The 22,668-nt window shown below is 40.3% G+C and overlaps 3 protein-coding genes across 3 annotated transcripts; all 3 read left to right on the forward strand.

Moving 5' to 3' along the window:
* The first annotated feature begins 779 nt into the window (after positions 1–779).
* On the forward strand, positions 780–11,581 carry gtf3c5 (general transcription factor IIIC, polypeptide 5). Its single transcript, XM_082540399.1, has 11 exons — positions 780–1,266; positions 3,880–4,078; positions 4,787–4,982; positions 5,090–5,273; positions 5,605–5,709; positions 6,292–6,406; positions 6,571–6,651; positions 6,866–6,954; positions 8,100–8,182; positions 8,620–8,762; positions 9,536–11,581. The coding sequence occupies exons 1-11, from the start codon at positions 1,069–1,071 to the stop codon at positions 9,724–9,726; spliced, it is 1,584 nt and encodes a 527-aa protein (XP_082396525.1). The 5' UTR covers positions 780–1,068; the 3' UTR covers positions 9,727–11,581.
* A 104-nt stretch (positions 11,582–11,685) lies between these two features.
* LOC309711339 (bile salt-activated lipase-like) lies at positions 11,686–15,289 on the forward strand. Its single transcript, XM_082541604.1, has 11 exons — positions 11,686–11,962; positions 12,232–12,379; positions 12,616–12,735; positions 12,804–13,001; positions 13,111–13,241; positions 13,341–13,448; positions 13,574–13,688; positions 13,830–14,016; positions 14,160–14,363; positions 14,498–14,707; positions 14,821–15,289. Exons 1-11 carry the CDS (start codon positions 11,897–11,899, stop codon positions 15,002–15,004), a joined length of 1,671 nt encoding a protein of 556 aa, XP_082397730.1. The 5' UTR covers positions 11,686–11,896; the 3' UTR covers positions 15,005–15,289.
* Positions 15,290–16,762: 1,473 nt separating this feature from the next.
* On the forward strand, positions 16,763–22,417 carry LOC309711338 (bile salt-activated lipase-like). The gene is made up of 11 exons (XM_082541603.1): positions 16,763–16,872; positions 16,998–17,145; positions 17,373–17,492; positions 19,669–19,866; positions 19,977–20,107; positions 20,492–20,599; positions 20,717–20,831; positions 21,030–21,216; positions 21,340–21,543; positions 21,814–22,023; positions 22,147–22,417. Exons 1-11 carry the CDS (start codon positions 16,807–16,809, stop codon positions 22,328–22,330), a joined length of 1,671 nt encoding a protein of 556 aa, XP_082397729.1. The 5' UTR covers positions 16,763–16,806; the 3' UTR covers positions 22,331–22,417.
* Positions 22,418–22,668: the final 251 nt, after the last annotated feature.

Raw genomic sequence — 22,668 nt, forward strand, 5'->3', positions numbered from 1 at the left:
ATGGTGATCGATTTCATAAAGTCTGGCAGAGATCACCACACAGACCTCATCATAGATGGTGCTGCTGTCGAGAGGGTCAGCAGTGTTAAGTTCCTGGGTGTACACCTAGCTGATGACCCGTCCTTTTCCATTAACACCGCAGCAGTTATCAAAAAAGCACAAAGCGTCTCTACTCCCTCAGGAGACTCAGAAAAGCAGGATTCTCCACACTTCACCTCACACCATTGAAAACATCCTAACACAAAGTTTTACATATTGGTTTGGCAATTGCAAGTCCTATGGGAAGTGTCAACTCAATAGGATTGTTAAGACTACCAGGAGGATTGTTGGTGTCCCTCTCTCGTCTCTGGAGGAGATCTACAAACAGCACTGCATATGCAGAGCTATCTCCATCATCAGAGACCCCCACCACCCCTCGCATAGCCTGTTCTACCTCCTGCCGTCTGACAAGAGGTACAGGAGCATCAGCTGCAGAACCACCAGGATGCTGGAAGGGTTCTTTGCACAAGCTGTGAGAGTGATAAACAGACTGTGCCCCCTCCCCACCCACTCAGCTATTCACACAGCTACACTATGAGGTCCACAAAGGGACTGTAATGCCCCCGCACGCATGCACACAGACTACCTAATTTAACCATCCCTTTCTGTGAAAGGACTGCTTCTACCTACCCAAATGAATGTGACTTGAGTTTGTTTTATAACTTAGATTTTATGTCATTTATCCATACCCATTGTTGCAATTTTTTTACTGCTCTTTTTAAGCTTATTCTTTTTTAAACTGTATTGTTTATTGCACTGTAGACGCTGGCGAGAAACACTATTTCGTTTTTGCCTGGGTTACACCATACAAAATGACAATAAACTTCTTGAGTCTTGAGTCCTGATTTTGAAAGGCTACCGGAACGTCATGCGTGCTGAAATGTTTCCGCCCGGAGTTATTTTGGACTTGAACACATGCTCGTACGGCTGTTGGTGCAGGAGTTAGATGTGTTTTCTTTCGTGTTCTTTTTGGCTAAAGTAGTTGGTTCATTACATTACTCTTAATTTTTAGTCAGCTAAGGAGTCAGTATGGCGGATATGAGGGACGCGAAGCTGGATTTTACTCTCAAAGAGCTGACGTTTCCCGCCGAACACGAGGATGTCCCGGGAAGCTCGTCCACCGTGGAGCTCCAGGACAAGAAGTTGGTGTGTGTGGAGTATCCGGGGGTCTTCAGCAGCGCGGACAGGATGCTGGCCACTTTGGGTGGTGAACAAAAAGTAACAAAAGTAAGCGGAAAGTAAGCTGGGACACAGATCAGTCTCGGGCTTTTATTTTGAAAACCATTGTGTCGGCTAATGAGCGCATAGAAAATATATTTTCATTTTTTTTAAACATTGTAACTTAAATACATCGCTTTATTTGATGTATCGCTTTATTTACTTGGTGTTTTAAACTATATCAGTTACAGTCTTTCAGCATTTTGTAATTCAAGTGGTCTGTGAGGAAAACCGGGATCTTTTCAGGCTTTGGATCAGCGCTGTAAAACGCATTTTAGGGCTGGGTCTCCTATACAGTTCCAGTTTAAAATCAAGCTGGCCACACCTCCCTATAATTTACTCTTTCTATATTAAATGTAAAGACGTAAACGTGTGTCCTGAAAACCTCCACATTTTCACATGTAATGAACCATCTACACCTTGATAGTACATGGTTGGACCCCCTTTTACCTTCAGAACTGCTTTAATAGTTTGTGCCATACATTAAACACGCTGCTGGATATAGTCCTCAGAGATTTTGGTCCATATTGGTATGATAGCATCACACTGTTGCAGATTTGTCAGCGTCACATTCATGATGCAAATCTCCTGTTGCACCACATGCAAAGCTGCTCTTTTGGATTGACTTCTGCTTACTGTAGAGCCCATTTCAGTGCAGTGAAACCAATTTTAGATGATCTTTGAGCTTTGTGACATGGACCGTCACATCAGAATCTTGCCGGAGACAGTTTTCCAGTCATCTGTTGTTCAATTTCTGTGACAATGTGTGAACCATAACCTCAATTTCCTGTTCTTAGATGATAGTAGTGGCATCAGGTGTGGTCTTCTGCTCCCATAGCTCATTTGCTTCAGAGTTCGATGCGTTTTGCATTCATTGATGCTCTTCTGCAAAACATGGTTGTAATGAGCAGTTGTTTGAATTACTGTTTGAGTTGCTGCCATGTGATTGGCTGATTAGATGAGCAGTTGAACACGACCAGTGAGTATATGTGTATGCATATAAAACATGAGCCTAAGTAAAAAAAAAAAAAAATAATAAATCCTATTTTTCAACTCCACTAAAATTTGCCAGTCATCAGAAGGTATTATTCCCTGTTAAATGAGTTTGATGCCTTAATGACTGAACCATTAACAAAACAGATGAAGGGCAGCCTGAGATATTTTAAGAAGAAAAAAAGATTCATTGCAACAATGTGTCTGAGCTTTTCCTCATTCAGTACATGCAACACAGAGCACCTGTATAAAAAAGGCCAAAGCCGACTGTACTTCCTCAGGAGGCTGAGGTCTTTCAACATCTGCAGGAAGCTCCTGAGGATGTTTTACCAGTCAGTGGTCGCAGGAGTCCTTTTCTATGGCGTGGCGTGCTGGGGGAGCAGCACAGCAAAGAAGGACTCATCCAGGCTGGAGAAACTAATCAGGAAGGCAAGCTCTGTGGTCGGCATGAAGCTGGACACTCTGGTGACAGTGGCAGAGAAGAGGACCTTAAAGAAACTGATGGACATTATGAACAATGCCGGGCATCCTCTGCACACGGTCGTAAACAATCAGAGGAGCCTATTCAGCGACAGGCTGCTTCTCCCAAACTCAAAAACCAACAGACTTAAAAACTCCTTTGTCCCACACGCCATCAGACTGTTTAACTCCTCACTGGAGGGGAGAGGGAGGAGAAACAGGAGGACAAAGGAGGGGGGAACAACTGAGTTGTAGGGGCTTTTCTACACTGTGCAATATTTGCAATATTTGGTTTTTGTTTTGTTTTTATTCTTATATTTGACTGTGCAATAATCACTGTGCAATATACTCACTCAAATGAGCAATCCTGTTTATCCATATTGTATATTCTGTATCTATATATGTGTATATATGGTGTATTTATGCTTATATCCTTACTCTCATTCCCCTTAATGTATCTGTAACTTGCAACTTCTTTCGGTGCTTTGCTACTGGAAACTGAATTTTCCGGAGGAACCTACCCGAGGGATTAATAAAGTTTCATCTAATCTCTAATCTAATCTACATCTGCTGAATGAGGAAAAGCTCATTCATGACCACCAGAACCTAGGATCACAGTGGAAAGGCAATAAACTGTAACACCAGTTGTTTTTTCCATCTTTATGATTATAACAACAACATTTTAACATTTTTAACCTTCCAGATAAAAAAGCTGTCACGAAGGGAGGAAGGCCATTCGTAAATTGTTACCCAAACAATTAGCACAAATTATTAGAATTATTTTGCCTTTTACCTTCTTTAGCTCCAATCCTTTGAAGACTTTCTCATGAGCGCCCTCTCCTGCAACCTGGCTTAATTACAGCCAGGTGCACTGGCTCCCATAGGTTGAAACAGAGAAATTTGAATGCTGTGCTCCACTGAGATACACAAATAACAAGTTGGTATTTAAATTTCTTTGAAGTTTAAATATTTCATAAAACATATGAAACATACGTTCCTGCCCTTGGTTGTAGCTTTGTGGGATTGGAGGGGAGAGCTGTTTTATTTAAAATGTATTGTCTATTTTGCATGTTAAATTGTTTTTTTTTTTGTGGGTAATTAACTGATACTCAAATCTTTCTCACTTTTGTGGTTAATACCTGTACCCTTTATTTCCCATTAATCCCACAGACCTATTCCAACCCCAGCAAGCGTCTCGAGCTGCGTTACCGGCCCCAAGACCCTTTCTGTCACTCACTGTACGGAAACCGCGTCTCATCAGGCAACCTCCTCCTCAGAGTGCGACGGCGGGCGCGAAAAAATGACCCCAAGGATGCTGAAATCCACATGGACATGCTCGGAGTCATTGGAACCACATACAAATTCACGGGTGTGTCTCTCAGTTATCCACCTGTAGCATAATAAAGTGTTAATTTTGTTCGCCTTTGGTCCTCTTTCAATGTTTGGTTTCACTTTTTTAAGAATCTCTAATATTTATTCGTTCCTCATACAGTTTATACGTAATTTAGTCATGATGATCTTACCGATGTGGCATCTTGATCATGTTAAAAGTGAGAATTTAAACAATCAAAGGAAATCCAGTTTGACTGATGCTGTACATGTTTACTACAGTGCCCTCCAGTGGCCAAATGGCAGATTTATTTATTTACTTTTTGTTTTAGACAACTTAGGAAGATTGCTTCAGACATCAAATGCCAGCACATGAAACAAGGAGATGAAATATGAAGATTATCGGTGCAATTTATTGGGCGCAGAATTTCTTTTTTTTTTTTCTTTCAATGAAATTCAGTAATGGGGGGTCACATCTGTGGGAATTATATTATATATTGTCTTGACACGGGGACCCTCCCATGATCTTACCAAACATCATATTAACTTGTTTTAGGCAGTGGTTTCTGGCATGCCACACTTCTGAAAGCGAAAAATGTCCATGCCCTCAATCCCTTTGTCTTAAATTCCAGCATGGCAATGCTTTCTGTCACAGGGTGGTTTGATCTCAGACAGAAGATGACAGCGTATCAGAAAAAGTACAAATAATGCAAGTGACAATGTTTGTTCTGATGTTTGCCGTTTGCAGGGCTGGCAGACTTCCAGTGCCTCGCTGTGCATTCAGAAGGTGGAAAACATACGTCTTTGTATGACAAAATCATCCTCCGCAAACCCGAGAGTCAAGAGTTCTTTGAGCAGCCCATGCCTTACTTTCTCCCCCCACCCATCTTCTCACGCCTCGACAGTCCCGTGGATTATTTCTATCGGCCTGACGTCCATCTAAAGTTAGTAAACCACTGTAAACCCCCAAACAGCAATATTGGGAAGCCTTTATCGATCTTTAGTTTCAGGGTGATACCTATAATATTTCACCTCTTTTTTGCGTTTGTAGCCAAATGCCAGGTGACAGTAAGAATTTCATTGGTTTAAATCGCGCTGGCCGGCCCCACAACGCCATTTTTGTCAGCTTCACTGATCCCGTCGTGCCTGCAGAGTGCCTCGAGGCAGCTAAAGTGACCTGGAAGCGAATCTGCATGAATGAGTGTGACAAGAAGGCTGAAGAGCAGCTGAAAAAGGTGTGTCCAGCACTCAGCCACACTCTGATTGCAAGGGTCACTAGTTGATAAGCGCAGGAACTGAGGGGAGATTGCACAGCTGTATTTACATCTGCTCGGACACTTTGAAAACTCTGTCTTGTTGTGTTTTTTGGCTCACAATCTGCATCTACTGGTATTTTTGTTCATTTTCCATCACCTGATTTCAGAAGCGCAGGTCAACCAACAATAATCAGCAGTTTTCTCTCCAAAATAGCAAAATGTTACAAGGCTATCTTTTATATAATGTTACATAAATATTGCTTTCCATCATGTTTGGTTATTATCTAATCTCAAAATACTTTGCACCTAGATGTTTGAGAGCCGGCCCATCTGGTCACGGAACGCAGTCAAAGCCAACATCAACCTCCACCCTGATAAACTGAAGCTGCTGCTGCCCTTCTATGCCTACTACATGGTGAGGTTATCAACGACTTCACTCAGGTGTTTTGAAATATTGAAATTTTAATTAAAAAAATCTGCTGTACTTACTCAGTCTGCCCTAAAATCTTAGAAATGTCTGTGTTTGCTTCCATTTTAATCAAATACCAGTGATATTGTCATGAATAAGAATGTACACTTATACAACTGTGTAGTGAATGAAATACTTAAAAAGACAAATTTAACCTATTAATATTTAATTTACTGCATAGCAATAAGCAGAATTTATATTTGTAGGGTGAATTTAAGCTTAGAGGTAATTTAGCTATAATAGTTTACTTTACATTTCCCTATTTGGCTAAAAGTTTAGCCATTGGTTTAAGGCTATGACTTATTTAATATGACACTGAATAAGTAATATCCATTTACTATACAACATTGAATCAAGTCAAAGCCTAAAATGCCACAAGTCCTAAAAAATAAATGCTCAAAAGTAATAAAGATTACTAGATTACATGCTTTTGTTGATATTATTATGTCCATCTGCTGGATGAGAGACTTGTGCAGTCTCTCATTTCCTGTAAAAAGAGATTAACATAGGTAGACTTTTTGTATGTAGGTGACAGGGCCGTGGAGAAGCCTGTGGGTGAAGCTCGGCTACGATCCCCGAAAGACCCCAGAGGCCAAAAAATATCAGATGCTGGATTTCAGGATCCGTTGTAGCTCCAAGCACGGTGAGAGCAGGATTTCTCCGTTTCTGTTGAAACTTTTTCTACATTTAACATCAGCGTTTGTGTTTCAAAAGGGCAAAAAACAAACTTGAGCAATTTAGTCATTTTGCAAAATCAGCTAGTTTGTTATGATGAGCATTTTTGATTTCATTTGTTCCCATTTTTAGGCTACTTGCTATCCAACATACCAATAAAAGCCAAGAGAAGCTCCCTGAACTACAGTCTGCCAAACACATTAAACAAGTCGGGTAAGTGTTTTAGAAGTATGGAGGATAATGCACACAAATATTATTTGTGAGCCTATCAGAGCCTCTGATTTGCACATATATTCACACAAAAGGGAGAGCGGTGAGTGCAGTGTATGAATTGTCAAGACTCAAGTGTTTTAAAAGTAACCTTGTTACTAAGTTAGTAAATGAAGTCATTGCTCTATTCAGTGTTGTGCTGTCCTTTTTTCCCCAGCACCCCAGCCAGCTAGTGTGATGGATCTTCCCACTCAGGAGGGTCCCAGCAGCAGTCGAGATCCAGCTCCAGTCACATACCAGCTGAAGGTCAGTGACCATTATCAGAGCAAACATGCCAGATGTTTTAAGCACACAGACCTTCTATAGTTACAATATCAGGCTTTAAAAAAACATTTTTGATAACACTTATATTTAGGCTTGATGAGGTACGCTTCCCATGCTGTACTTCTCCTTCATTCCCCTCATTTTACTCCTCGTGTTTTTATAAGCCTCTGTTGATAGTCAGTAGGTTTTGTCTGCTCTCTCAGAAGTTGTGTTTGGTGCTGCTTGTTAATTGTTTTTTATATGTTCATATTTTCCGTTATATTGTTCCCCATCCAGTCAGAGCCTTGAACCTAGTTTTTCTGCCGTGTCTTCCTGTTAAACAAACCTCTTGCAGGATGGGGAGGGGATTTTTCATTTTGAAATTCTCTCTATTTTTGTGTCTTTAGAATATAAAGCACTGTGAGGTGACCATTGTTGTAAACTGGGGCTTTGTAAATAGAACTAAATTGAACCCAACTTGAATTAAAGCTCTCCTTCTTCATGGGACCCTGAGTATTCTTCTAGAAGCATGCTTAAAAAAGAATATATGATGGGATGAATTTCATGATTGTATGGCCAGAGTTTACAGTATTGTGCAAAGGTCTTGAGTCTGAAGCCATGCCTTATTTCTTTACATTTCGCTTGAAATACATACAGCATTTAAAGACTGAAACAGCTCTGGGGAGGCCAATCCATGACATGATTTTCTATCCAGGTATTCTTTTACTGTTTGGAAGTGGGTCGGGGATCATGCTGAAAACCGAACTGCTGTCAGTTGGATACTTTCCAGATCCCACTGCATGTTGGATTAAAATCTAAACACGCATTTCTGTGTTTATAATTCAGTCAGTTTTGACAAGACACCACTGGCTGAAATGCAGCCCCAAATAATGACAGAGACGCCACCGTGTTTTACAGATGACACTCAAAAGGAAATGAGGGGTGGATCAAAACTTTAGCCCAGTGCTGTATATTCTGTTCATTTATTGAAATCTTTTTTTTTCCTTTTTTGAACACATTGACATTTCTATAGCATGATAGTGAAAATGCCTGAAGCTACAAAGGCATTTAATGACAGTTTAAATGCAAGCTGTCTTGCAAAAAAAGTAATGGAGAAGCTGTCTGTGTCCTCTGTTTCATCTCCACAGGAATCATCCTACATTTTCAGAGAGGGCATGCTGCCTCCTCACAGACAAATGTTTTACCAGGTCTGTGATTTGGATGTGGAAAGGTAATACACAATAATGTTCATAACGGTCATATCTACTCGCATCTGTCATCATTTTTCATCTAAATAAAGTTGATCAAACTGATGTCTGGGTTTTCCACAGGTCCTTTCACCTAACTCCTAAAAATGTTGTTATCTAAAGATTCTCAAAGAGTAGATTTAACTGCTTTTCAGATATATTTTGTATACTCCGAAGTGCTGGCTGTTTCTGTTTTTGGTGGGATAAGAGAAGATAGCAAGATGTGCTAATGTTAATAGGGAGGAAAACATGAATGTACGATTCTGTGAAATTATTTTTTATGAATACATAACAGGAGCAACAATGAATAAGATTTTATTATTTTAAAGTTTCCAGTGTAGCATTTTAATTATCTGGTGGATTTATCAAATATGTCGTGGTTCCATTAGAATGACTAATGTAAGCGTTTGCCATTTTGCAGCATCCAAAAGGAGATCGAGCAGAACAACGGAAACGAGCAGCACTGTGACGAGCGTGACGGCTGGTGTGTCGTTGGCACCACAGACAAGCTGAGGGACATGATCTCAGCCATGATCAAGGCGGTGATCAGAGCGCAGAAGCCAGGTAAGGAAAAAGTTGTGACGCTTATTACTGTGTAACCGCCTTGATCATTAGAGTATGTTAACTTGACACAGTGTGCACCCAGAACTTGTTTTACTTTTACTCCAAATCATGCCCTGCTTTTAGTTTAGTTTCTCACCTGATAGTTTTCTTTGCTCTTCTCTATTCATTAGCTGCAAAGTTTTTTCCCTCTAAGCCTACTTATGACCAGCAGCTACTCCAGTTACATAGTCTAGTTTTAAGTAAAAGAGTGTGAACAACAACTGGATGGACTGAACTATGTTCAGATATTAACGTTAGTCAACCGGTGGTCCAACTGAGATTGCAGCCCAGGCACCTTTGCTGGGCACCTTTCTCTTTCTGTCACTATCCAATATCTGCAAAATGCCAACAATAAATCTTAAAAAAAAAAACATCCATGTTTCGAGCAAAATTGGTTTTAGCAGCTCTTGTTATCCATTAATGTTTTCTTTGATAGTAGGTCAACTTTTTATGTTTTTGGTTCCATGATTGGAGTCACAATTCCTGCAGAAACATTGATGCCCTGCGTTGTTCTAATAGAAAAATGCTAACATGCTACCCTAAAAATAAACCTGTTTGTTTGTGCACTAACATTTTGAAGCACTGATTATGGATTATCATGACAAACCAAAACTCATAGACAAAACTTAACAGTGACTATTTTCAGTATTTGAAGTAAATGAGTCATGAACAAGACCACCTGGCACCCACTTTTTACTTTTTGGTTTTGGCTTTTTGTTCTGTTTGTCCTTCAGTGCTGCCGGAATTACCCAAAAGACGAAGACGTAAAGGCCAAAGCGTAAAAGATGTTTATGCAGAGGAGGAGGAAGATGAAGTGGGGGAGTATGAGAATAGGGAGGATGAAGAGGAGGATGAGGAAGATGAATTTCAGCCATCTGAAGGAAGTGAAAATGAGATGGAGACCGAAATTTTAGATTACATGTAACACAATAAAACCACGTGTTGACATAAATTTGACTGTTAATATGTTGTGTCATCAGTTTCTTTAAAAATGTGACCGTGTAAATAAAGAAATTATGTTCTTTTGAAAGGTTTGTGTAATAGTTGTGTTCCCTTTGCTGTTAATGTAGAGAAACCGTTTGTGTTTGCGTTTAAATTGACATTTTTGTTAGTTACAGTATAACTGGAGTTCACCATGGACACAAATAAAGGTTCAGTTTTTCTGACCAAATAACATTCATAACCAACATTAAAAATCGCCGGATGCCATGTCCTGTTGTTGTGGTCTTCCTCCTTTAGGCGTATTAAATTAAAGATTTTAAAAAAAGATAGCAAAGTAACTAATAAACGGGTAATTACTTAAAATTTGCAACAAACGACTACAAATTGAATTTTGAATTTTCGACCGTAAGGCCCAAAATTGAGATTCAAACCAAACAACACTGTTCCAGTCTCCTGTTTTAAGTTTTTTTTGTTTGTTTGTTTTTACTGAACAAGGCACTCAGAAAGTACATGAATAAAATATTTAGAGTGTTCAATTTGAACTATGAACTGCAAAACACTGAAGAACAAGAACTTTGGTCCTGTACTTGTACTGTTTTTGTGGATCTCTTTTTTTTTCTAAATATGTTCAGGCATTTTGGGTAAATAGAGGAGCCCCAAAAAGCAGTTTCTCTTAAGCTGTAGTCAAAGACACTGCTGACACTTCTGCTGGCAATTCAGATAAATGTGAGAAGGCTGACACTCCTATTTGTTACAGATTCAGCAGAGAAAAGCAGCTCGCTGGGTGCGCAATGCCAAGAAAAAAAGCTCAATTCAGTTCATTTTTGTCCCAGTGAAACTCCCAGTGTTTCTGACGGAGAGTAAGTGGGGCTTGTGTCTAGACACTCAGCCTGAGGAATAAGTGAAGAGTTTTAGGGCGAACGTTTTGGCACCACGCGCGTGGCTTTCAGCCATCCAAGCAAAGTGCCGTTTAGGACCTGGTCCTGATGACTTCATCTCCCGCTCCTAGAAATAAACTCTTTTAGCAGCAAATATCACAATCACGTTAATTCTTGTCCTGAAAGTGAAACTCTTACAAATACATATGCATGAGACCAGCCACCAAAACATCTCTGTTCACAACTTTCAGTCATAAAACTGACACTGTGGCGTTCTAGTAAATCCAGCAGCTTTCCAATGTCAAAAACTGGTTTTGTGGTGCTGCTGCTGTCAGTTCATGTGGCCCTGAATGTTCCTTCTTTTTTAAAATTTTAACCTTTGAAATTAAGGAATATTTGGCTGTTCTTGTTTATACGACCAACACTGAAAAAAAGGGGGGTTGAACACGTTATGGTGAAGTCACATGCATGTTTTGTAGTCTATCTTCTGTATAGTTTTCACCCTGTTAAGGAGATACTAGTGTAAGGCTGTTCTGATTCTCAGCATACGCCTTGTCTTTTCCTTTGCAATTCTCCTGCCCACTTTTCCTTTCCAAGCCAAGTGGTTAGAGGTTAAAGGTTAAGGCAAGACACAGTCTGAGTATCAGATGATAAGTAAGGAAAAACAGATATATATTGTGTCATGGTATTCCTTTTTTAATACACTGACTGTTTTTGAAATTTTTGAAGTATTTAAACTAAATACAAGCCAAACACAATATTGGTGGCATCTGCACCTCCAGATATTCTTTAGATGTAGAGAAAACCTGCAAATAGAAGAAGTGCAGAACATAAAATAAAAAGAGACTATTTTTCTTTTTTTTTCCCCAAGAAAGATTTTAATAACACCAGTTAACTCCAGCTAATTTTCACGAGTATGTATCGGAATTAGTTTTTCTGTTGACTAAGAATAAAAGTATTTGTGCTCCTTGTTTATCATTTGTAATTTTATTGTATATTTATAAATAATTATAAATAGCTTACCTACTTATTAGAGCAGACATTAAAAGAGATGTCTCATGATAACTACCATTAACCATTCTTTTTAGTCGATTTTGGTTTTCTAGTTAAATGTGGGGAAGTTTGGGGGAAGATGTAGTGTATACAAGGTGGTTAAATATTATTCAACAGTGAGAAAACCAGGGGCCACGGACTCCACGTTGGTCAGATGTTGTGCAATGTTGGTTCCTTTATAAAAGTCTGGCTGACAATCAGGGAAATTCTGACAGCTTGATCATGATGCTGAAGCTGGGGGTTTTGTTTGCTGTTGCTGTTTTTCTGGAGACGGCCTCTGCAGCCTCTGTAAGTATCACATAAAATGTATTTTTCATGTTTACAGACTTTCTTTTGGATATCTCTAAAGGTTTCACTGTGCAGAATATGTTTCAAGTTCGGTTGTGCACTGATAATTCAGCTGTGACTGCGTGATTACAACATGTGTAATTTTGTTACACTAAGTGTTCAAATTGAAACATATTGTGCTCAATTTAATCAGTGTGGTAAAAAACCCAAACATCCATCTTTTTTTATGGCTCACATATTTAGTCCATTTATTGCCTTAATCTCTGTAGCTTGGCGTGGTGCAAACTGAGGGAGGGATGGTTGAGGGTGAAACAATTAGTCTTGGATTATCCCGTTCCATGGACATCTTCAAGGGAATTCCCTTTGCTGACATTCCTGGAAGGTTTGAGAAACCAAAGCGTCACCCTGGTTGGGGAGGTGGGTGGACAGCATTTTTCACTAGATTTGACCTCTTTAACAATTATGTTTGAAACTCACAGAAGCTTTTTCTGCTCATTTCCTTTTAAATATGTTTCATCTTCTGCTTGCAAAGTGAAATAAGTATTCGCTAAGGCCAGCTCTGTGTGAAGAAATATGTAATAATAACATACTTGATGCTTCATGGTAATCTTAAATGATAACACACTACTCTTTTAATGTGTGTTTCTGGTCAGGTGTTCTAAAGGCCACACAGTACAGAGACGAGTGCCTTCAGCTGAACTTCTTCCAGAATAGCTACGTAGGCAGTGAGGACTGTCTGTACCTTAACATTTGGGTTCCTCATGGCAGCTCAGGTAAAGACAGAAGCCAAAAATGTTTATATATTAAATTAGACCAGTGCTAACTGTCTTCATCCTTCTAGTATCTTCTGGTCTCCCTGTCATGGTTTGGATCTACGGAGGAGGCTTCATGATTGGAGGCTCCATGGGGCCTTACTACCTGGATAACTACATGTACTATGGAAAGGAGATAGCAGACAGAGGGAATGTTATTGTAGTGACACTTGGGTACCGTGTGGGACCTATGGGCTTCATGAGCACTGGAGATTCTGATTTACCTGGTAGGTACACACATCTTACAGAACCTGGTACATGCTGGACTGCCAATACAGAAATACTTCCATTTAAATAGTGATTCTTTCTACAAACTTGATTATATTTAATCCTCAGGAAACTACGGTTTGTGGGATCAGCAGGCCGCCATCGCCTGGGTGCACAGAAACATCCGCTCATTTGGAGGCGACCCTGACAACATCACCGTCTTTGGAGAATCTGCAGGTGGAGTTAGTGTTAGCTTCCAGGTGAGAGTATTTGTTCTTTTTCTGACCATCTATCCATAGGTGGAACTCATTTCAAAGCAGATAGTGAAATATGTATTTCTCCTGACATTCCACCTACAGACTCTCACTCCCCACAATAAAGGGATCATCAGGAGAGCCATCTCCCAGAGTGGGGTGGCACTTTGCCCCTGGGCACTCAACAGAAACCCTCGTAGGTTTGCTGAGGAGGTACATAGCAGCTTCTTTACATATAACCACTTTTCTTTTCTTTTTTTTGATCAAATAAGGAAATAATAATAGAAACATGCATAAAACATGGGGGTAATTACAGATAATTTGCACCCACTCTGCAGGTTGCTCGGAAGGTCAACTGCCCAACTGATAACAGAATGGCTTCCTGTCTGAAGATGACTGATCCTGGGACCCTAACAAAGGCGGGAACTGTGAATTTGCTCAGTTCACCTGATCGTAAGGACTACGTTCCACAAAACCTAATTTATACGTGATGAAAACAGTTCTGCTTAAATTACCCACCAAATTATATTCATACTAATTATTGCACAATTTCTGGCATATATATAATGATTTCTGATTGTGTGCATATCTTAGAGCCCCTTGTGTTGAACCTGGAGATAGCCCCTGTGATCGATGGTGATTTCTTGCCGGACGATCCTTCCAACTTGTTCCACAATGCAGCTGAAATTGACTACATTGCTGGAGTCAACAACATGGACGGGCATATGTTCACCAATTTTGATGTTCCATCAGTCAACCTTGATCTGGTTGTCACCCCTACGTGAGTTTGAGTGCTTTGATCAGCTTTGGAGTGATTTGGAATTGCATCATGAAACAATTTCAAACAACTTACACATCGCAAAACGGTAAACCATGATTTGGTGGCAGTAAGGAATTTTATCAGTTCTCTCTTTCTGATTGCAGTAACGATGTGAGGAGGCTTTTGGCTGCCTTGACAAAGGAGAAGGGTGAGTCTGGCCTGAACAATGCCTACTCCACGTATACCTCAAATTGGGGAAGTTTTCCCACCTGGGATACCATCAAGAAAACCATTGTTGATATTGAAACAGACTACATTTTCCTGGTTCCTACACAGGCTGCCCTTTATCTTCATGCTGACCATGCCACGTGAGAATGTGACCTTGAAATACAGATGTCACAGTTTATCTAATTAATTACTTACGAAATAAAAATACATATTTTTTTAGCAGTGGTGGAGTTATCATCACATTAATTTTCCTGTTCTTTTTGTCTCATCAAAGAACTGGTCGCACCTACTCCTACCTCTTCTCTGAGCCCAACCTTCTGGGCGGTCCTTTATTGCCCTACCCAAGCTGGATGGGAGCTGACCACGCTGACGACCTGCAGTACGTGTTTGGAAAGCCCTTCAGCTCACCACTTGTATACTGGCCAAGCCATCGCCGTGTCTCTGACTATTTGATCTCCTACTGGACCAACTTTGCCAAAACTGGGTATAATTCTGCAAACACAGATTTTTGCGTCAAAGAAATCAAACAACTGAATCACTTATTGTAATACAAATTAAAAACACATCAGTGATGTTTTCAATTTCTCTGATCAACAGAGATCCTAACAAGGGAGATTCAGCCGTGCCTGCTACCTGGCCAACATTCACCAGAAGTGGTGAAAAGTTCCTGGAGATCAATTCTGACATGAACCAGAATTACATAAGGCAGGAAATGAGGCTGCGTTATGTGCATTTCTGGACCACCATCCTGCCCAGCCTTCCCACAGTCACCTCTGAATAAAGGGCATGTACTATTCACTGTGGACATGTGCAGACATGTAGATCTAAATAAAGTATCAGTATCAGTGCTAGTTCATGAAAAATAAACATATTAGAGAAAATATGGTTGTCTTAGTTTTATTTGATCAACTATCAGGGGTTTCTATAATGTTTTCATCATATCTATTTTAATTCTTTCTTTTTGATTATATTATCCCTCTGTTCAGCACTTTGGCAGACACTTGATGTGCTTTAAATGTGCTAAATAAAGATGACTTTTGAATTTGCACCTGAAGCTCTAAATATGTGGAGACAAAAGGGCTAGCAAGCTAATGATAGCTTCATACCTTGCAAAGTTAGTTTAAGCACCCTTAGCTCAAAGGCCAGTTCAATTCAATTCAATTCATGTTGTTAATACAACAATATACACAGTATACAGCGAATCGAAATGCCATTTCACCCAAAGCCGCCCATGGTGCATTTATAAGAATATCAAAATATATTGATCTAAAAGTATCAGTATCAGTGATAGTTCATTAAAAATTAGCATAGCAGAGACAAATATGGTTGTCTTAGTTTTATTTGATCTATTTGAATTTACACCTGAAGCTCTAAATATATATATGTGGAGATGCCAGGGCTAGCAAGCTAATGATAGCTTCATACCTAACAAACCTAAAAGTCAACTCCTCTGATGTTTGACATCAACAAGGCATTTTTCACCCAGAGAACTGCTGCTCACTGGTCATTTTCTCATTTTCAGACCATGCCTTTGAACCCTAGAGATGATTGTGAGGGAAACTCCCAGTAGATCAGCAGTTTCTGAAATAGGATAGCATCAACAACCAAGTCATATTCAAAGTCACTTAAATTGCTTTTCTTTGCCATTTGGGGGTCAGCAGGTCATCTGGACCATGCTTACATTCCTAAACGCAATAGTTGCTGTCATGTGATTGGCTGACTAGATATGTGGCAGGTGAGTGTCATGCACATGCAGACACTGTTGCTGTATATGCATGGACCCCATAGGTGTATAGATTATGTCACAGATAAAATCAGTAGCCGTGGAAAAGCACATAAGAGATAACGCTGACTCAGCAAATTTGCACTTTATAGTAGAAATAGTTATTAATTGTAGGCTACAATAAAGGTATTTACAGTTTAGTTTTGAAGCATTCAAAACATAATGGTTAACTTTTCAGATTGGCTAGAGGAGTGTGACTCTGTGCACAGTCTGACAGCTGTGTAAACTCAATAGAGGATGGTTTCCTGATAAATAGTGGGGGAAAACTCACAAGTCACACGTGAAAGATTAATCACTTGCATGTCTTACGAAGGCTCTGGTCAGGACTGTAACACAATCTCTGTCTGTTTTGTTTGTGTGTTTTTTTGAACCAGCTCTCTATTTTTGAAGTAATTCATTAAATTAAAAAACGAGATGCCAAACATACTACTAGTAGCCTTCTTTGCATGTCCAGAATCAGACTGTCATTATTTGTCTGCGTGAAATATTTCAAAATACATCCTGACCTGTGGTCATTCTTACACATTAGGCAACTTACATGAACATTTGGCTAAATTTGTCTCTCTGCTCACTGAGTCTAAAACAACTTATTTTCCTTCTCGAAAATATGGAAATTAATGATATAATGATATGATACACGGGAAGTATTTGGGAAGGTGTAATGTACACAAGGTGGTTAAATATTATGTAACTGTGAGAAAAGCAGGCCCACGAACTTCACACAGGTCAGATGTTGTCCAGGGGAGGAGTCCGCTTTATAAAAGTCAGGGTGACAATCGGTGCCATTCTGCCAGTTACTCATGATGCTGACGCTGGGGATTTTGATTGCTGTTGCTTTGTTTCTAGAGACGGCCTCTGCGGCCTCTGTAAGTGTTACACAAAATGTGTATTTTTCATGTTTACAGGATTTTTTGTCATCTTGTTGTGCAAAGACTATTTAGCTACAAACGTATCAACATTTTTTTTATCTCATTGTGCTTTATCTCTTTAGCTTGGTGTGGTGCAGACCGAGGGAGGGAAGGTTGAGGGAAAATCGAAGAGTCTGGGATCAGGCCGATCCATGGATATCTTCTTGGGGATTCCCTTTGCTGATGCTCCTGGAACATTTGAGAAACCAAGGCCTCACCGTGGTTGGGATGGTAGGTAGACTGATTAAGTTTCTCATCAGTCTTTAGCTGTTATCTCTGAAACTCTCAGCAGCCTTTTCTGCATGTCTCCGGTTAACTTTAATCAGTCAATAGAAAATTACTTCTACTACTTGCAAAGGTAGGCAAGCTAAGACCTGCGCTGTGTGAAGTAACATACACATGTATCCTGATAATTTTTCAAATGTAATATTTAACTCTTTTAATGTGTTTCTGGTCAGGTATTCTACAGGCCACAGACTACAAGCCCAGATGCCTTCAGTTGAACCTTGTGATGACTGACACCATCGGCAGTACAGACTGCCTGTACCTTAACATCTGGGTTCCTCATGGCAGCTCAGGTAAAAACAGAAATGCACAAAAGTTTATTTTAGTGCTGGGCAATGATGAAATTTTTTAAATTGTGATCGCATGAATTGCATGATTCTCTGCGAGAACACGCAGGAAAAGGCCGCAGGTCGGACTCAAACCCAGGCCCACTGCTCTCCAGCCATACACCTGCTCACCCACTGAGCTAAACCGGCACCCATAGCACTGCTATATGAGAAGTGCACATCTCATATAGCGGATGTGCTATATGAGTTAGCAACGTTGCTATCAGTTAGCAACGCCTTTAAAGAAATAAGGTGCTTTTTAACAGCACTATTTCCTTAACACAGTAGCAGTTAAAACACTTCTTGTCGATCTCAACATAAACATGAATCTAATCAGATCCAACAAAGAATCACGAGCATAACTTTATAACAGGCACCTTTTGATCAACAGCAAGTTAACATTTATAAATATGTTGATTTTTTTCAGGTACCACCAGAAACATTTTCTGTTGTCAGGGAGATGTTCAAGATCATTTACTGTCAAAGGACTTTTATTCTGTGAAGTCTGTTTATTCTTGATTTCTGGTGGAGAATGAGAATCCCCCCCCCCCCCCCCCGCCCCAAAACCCACCTTCACTAATCTAGATTGAGTTGACAAAATTTACTGCATTTATCTATTCCTCTAAATTGAAATTTTCTTACTCTTTGCCACTCTCTTCTGTTTTCGCTGCACTCAGAGCATGCAAACGCAGCTCCCACTGTTCATCAATATAATGTACTGCAACTCTCAGGTAATTATGGTTACCTAGTGACATCCACTAGATTCCAGAGGGAGCAACAGCTAGTGCACATAATGACACAGTTGCTTTCATAGTGCTCTCCTTTTTGTACAGCTTGTGAATTCTGGTGTGTCTTGAGGGAGGCTCATCAGACCGACATCTTCCACGATAATAATTGACTTGCAGTTTGTAGCTAGCCACTTTGTTATGGCGATTGTTAGCTTCTCCCGTTTTGTTTAACTATACTTCTCCTACAAGCTGCATCCAATGTAGTCTGTCGATCCTCCTGCCACTGTTTGTTTGAGTGGGTGTTTTGCTGGCATCAATAGCGTGTAATGCATTTAAGTGATACTTCAGACTTGAAGTGCAGTGGTCCCTCGTTTATCGTGCAAGTTACACTCTAAAAATAACCAGCGATAGGTGAAATCCATGAAGTAGTCAGCTTTATTTTTTACAGTTATTATAGATGTGTTAAGGCTGTAAAACCCCTCACTACACGCTTTAGACACTTTTCTCAGACAGACATGAACATTTTCCCACTTTTCTCTCTTGTTTAAACACTCTCAAAGTTCAAACCTTCGTAGAAAAATAAATCCAGTATTATAGAATGAAACCAAAGATCAAACCCTGTTTAATGCGCCTTATAATCTGGTGTGCCTTATGGTCCAAAAAATACAGTAACTTATACCTTCCTTCAGCATATCCAGAAGTCCAACTTTTTGTGCGGTGGTTAGCATCTTCCTCTGCCTTTTGGGTGCTACCACAGGTGCCTTTGAAAAAGGTTTCGTTGACACTGTTGTGTTTGTTGGGGAGATAACTTACAAACATACAGTACAGCACGTAAGAGTCATACTGCTAGCGATCAAAGATTTGTGTTAATTTGACAAGCTGAACACATTCTGTACTGTACAGGAGACACGGCATGAGATTGATTGACAATGGTCTACAGTCAATGAGAACGCAGAATACAATGCGCAGGGGGGAAAAAGGATGCAAAATTGCACACACACAAAAAAAAAATCTGTGAAACAGCGAGGCTGCAAAAGGTGAACCGCGTTATAGCGAGAGACCACTGTACTCCGATGATAAGAAAACTCAACTTTGCAGCTCTTACAAATAACTTTAGTTCTATCAACTCTGCCCTGCAGTACTATCAAGCCCACCATAAATGATCTCATTGGTTGAGATGCATAATGTCACCCATTTCAAGCCTGCACAGATCAACATCCCATCCCTCCTGTGACCCGTGGCTTTTTATGTTCTGAGGCAGTTAGCATGGACCTTCAAAATAAAATAATTGTCGTTATTAATCAATGAATGCGTTGATGTGATAATAACGCATTAACTTGCGCAGCCCTAGGTTATTTGTTTATTTTTTAATGTAAATTAGACAAAGACTAAATTTCACTAACTTTGTCCTCTAGTATCTGCCGGTCTCCCTGTCATGGTTTGGATCTATGGAGGAGGCTTCCTGGTTGGAGGCTCCATGGGTGCGAACTTCCTGAATAATTACCTGTACAGCGGACAGGAGATTGCAGACAGAGGGAATGTTATTGTAGTGACGGTGGGGTACCGTGTGGGAACACTGGGCTTCCTGAGCAGTGGAGACTCTGGCTTGCCTGGTAAGTTACACACACTTTACAGAGCCTGGTACATGCTAGGTTGCCATTTAAAAAATACTTCCATTAAAGCAGTGATTCTTCTCATGAGCTGAAATATATTTGATCCTCAGGAAACTACGGTTTGTGGGATCAGCAGGCTGCCATTGCTTGGGTACACAGAAACATCCGCTCATTTGGAGGCGACCCTGGCAACATCACCATCTTTGGGGAATCTGCAGGTGGAGCTAGTGTTAGCTTCCAGGTGAAAATACATTTCCACAGATATGTATATATACACACATATATCAAAATCCTTGGTTGTTCGAACCAGTGACCATATTTGGACAAGATTATAGAGTTTTGAGCTATAAACTCACACTAGCAACTTAGTTTGCAAGGAACTGAAGAAGCGAATTCCTGCACAAACTGTTTGCTAAAATAAAAACACTGTAAGCAGTACAGCAACATCACAGTCAACAGATCAAATTTAGTAATTTATGTTGAGGTGACACTTACAGCAGACCTAGACCTGGTTCTCACCCATCTGCTACAGTGGTTACAATTGTTGGCTTGCTATTTGCACTGGAAACCATAAAGTTGTTGCACAAGATCAGACTAAGTATTCTTCCTAACCTTCCACCCACAGACTCTCACTCCCCACAATAAAGGCATCATCAGGAGAGCCATCTCCCAGAGTGGAGTGGCACTTTGCCCCTGGGGAATCAACAAGAACCCTCGCAAGTTCGCTGAGGAGGTACATAGCAGCTTCTCTGGATATAATCACTCTTTCGGAACAAATAATAGGAATACAAAATCTGTGTAAACAGCTTTAACAATAGCACATAATTATTAATTTACACCCACTCTGCAGGTTGCTCAGAAGGTCAAGTGCCCAACTGATAACAGAATGGCTGCCTGTTTGAAGATGGCTGATCCTGGAGCCCTAACACTGGCAGGCACTATCAGTTTGTCCGGTTCACCCGATAGTAAGGATTACATTCCACACAGCCTACTTTACATTCTCATTTTAGACACGATGAAAGCTTTTCTGACAAGATTGCTCACAAAGTTCAATGGGATACAAGCAAATCCAACAGTTTAAACTATATGCTGGCTAACACAGTATATATAAAACAAAGTTTGTTCTGCATATAGTACATGTTCTAATTGTCTGCATTTCTCAGACCCCATTGTCTTCAACCTGATCCTGTCTCCTGTGATTGATGGGGACTTCTTGCCAGAAGATCCTTCCCACTTGTTCCACAATGCAGCTGAAATTGATTACATTGCTGGAGTCAATGACATGGACGGGCATATTTTCACTGCTTTAGATGTTCCGTCAATCAACTCAGATCTAATTAGCACCCCTATGTGAGTTTGAGCCATTTGATCAGTTGAAACAATAACAATGCCAACATGGATGTAACACTATATCAAACCTTAGGTGACAGTAAGGTGTTTTATCAGACCTTAATCCTCACTTTCGGATTTCAGTGACGATGTGAGGAGGCTCTTGGGAGCGTACACAAAGGAGAAGGGCACGGTTGGTCTGAACAATGCCTACTCCACCTATACTTCAAACTGGGGAAGCAATCCCAGCCAGGAGACCATCAAGAAAACCATTGTGGGAGTAGGAACGGACTACATCTTCCTGGTTCCTACACAGGCTGCCCTTTATCTACATGCTGACCATGCCACGTGAGAATATTATCTTGCAATACAGATGTCACAGTTTAATGAGATAATAGTGGTCTCAGTAAAATTTCATTCATATAAAGTAAATCCGTTGGGCATCTTTCTTTGCCTTTAGACAACAATTCTGAGGGCAAAAGAGCCAAACGGGACAGGCCAAAAAAAAACAAAAAACAAACAAACATTTCATTCATATAAATAATTACAGAAATGAAAGTCAAATAGTTTTTGTCAGTTGTGTAGTTATTGTCACATCAATGTTTTTTCTCATTAAAGAACTGGGCGCACCTACTCCTACCTCTTCTCTGAGCCCAACCGTATGGGTGGTCTTATCATGCCCTACCCAAGCTGGATGGGAGCTGACCACGCTGACGACCTGCAGTACGTGTTTGGAAAGCCCTTTACCACACCACTTGGATACTGGCCAAGCCATCGCCGTGTCTCCGGCGCCATGATCTCCTACTGGACCAACTTTGCCAAAACTGGGTATAATTCTGCAGACACAAACGATTGTCAGAGTATCACAGAAACCAAACAACTAAACCAAGTATTGAAATATAAATTAAGCTGCTGTATTTATGTTTTACTTTTTTCTTTTTATGTCCACAGAGATCCCAACAACGGAGGCTCAAGCGTGCCTGTTAACTGGCCAACGTTCACCAGAAGTGCACCACAGTTCCTGGAGATCCATTCTGATATGAACAACAACTACGTGCAACAGAAAATGAGGATGCCTTACGTGAATTTCTGGACCAGGATCCTGCCCAGCCTTCCCACAGTTGTTTCAGAATAAGCATCATGTGCTGTCACCTGTGGATATGTGTAGACAAGTATTGCATCACTAGCTCATAAAAAAATAAATGGATAGCAGACAAAAATACTAATCTGTTGGGTTTATATGATCATGTGTTTGGATTTACAATATGACCAGGGGTTCACATAAGTGGTCCGCAGGTGTGCATTTTCTGTCAAAATAAAAGACGCGCACCAGATAAGAAGTTGCAACACGCGTTTGCGTACATAAGATTTTCTGGAGGAGGACAAACATTTGTTTAGAACTCTTAAAGATGTCCAAGAAGCAAGCTCCTTTACGTAATTACTTTGGTGTTCCTCCACCTCCAAAGAAATGTC

Source organism: Aulonocara stuartgranti, assembly GCF_965226115.1.
Source record: "Aulonocara stuartgranti genome assembly, chromosome: 7".
NCBI lineage: Eukaryota > Metazoa > Chordata > Actinopteri > Cichliformes > Cichlidae > Aulonocara > Aulonocara stuartgranti.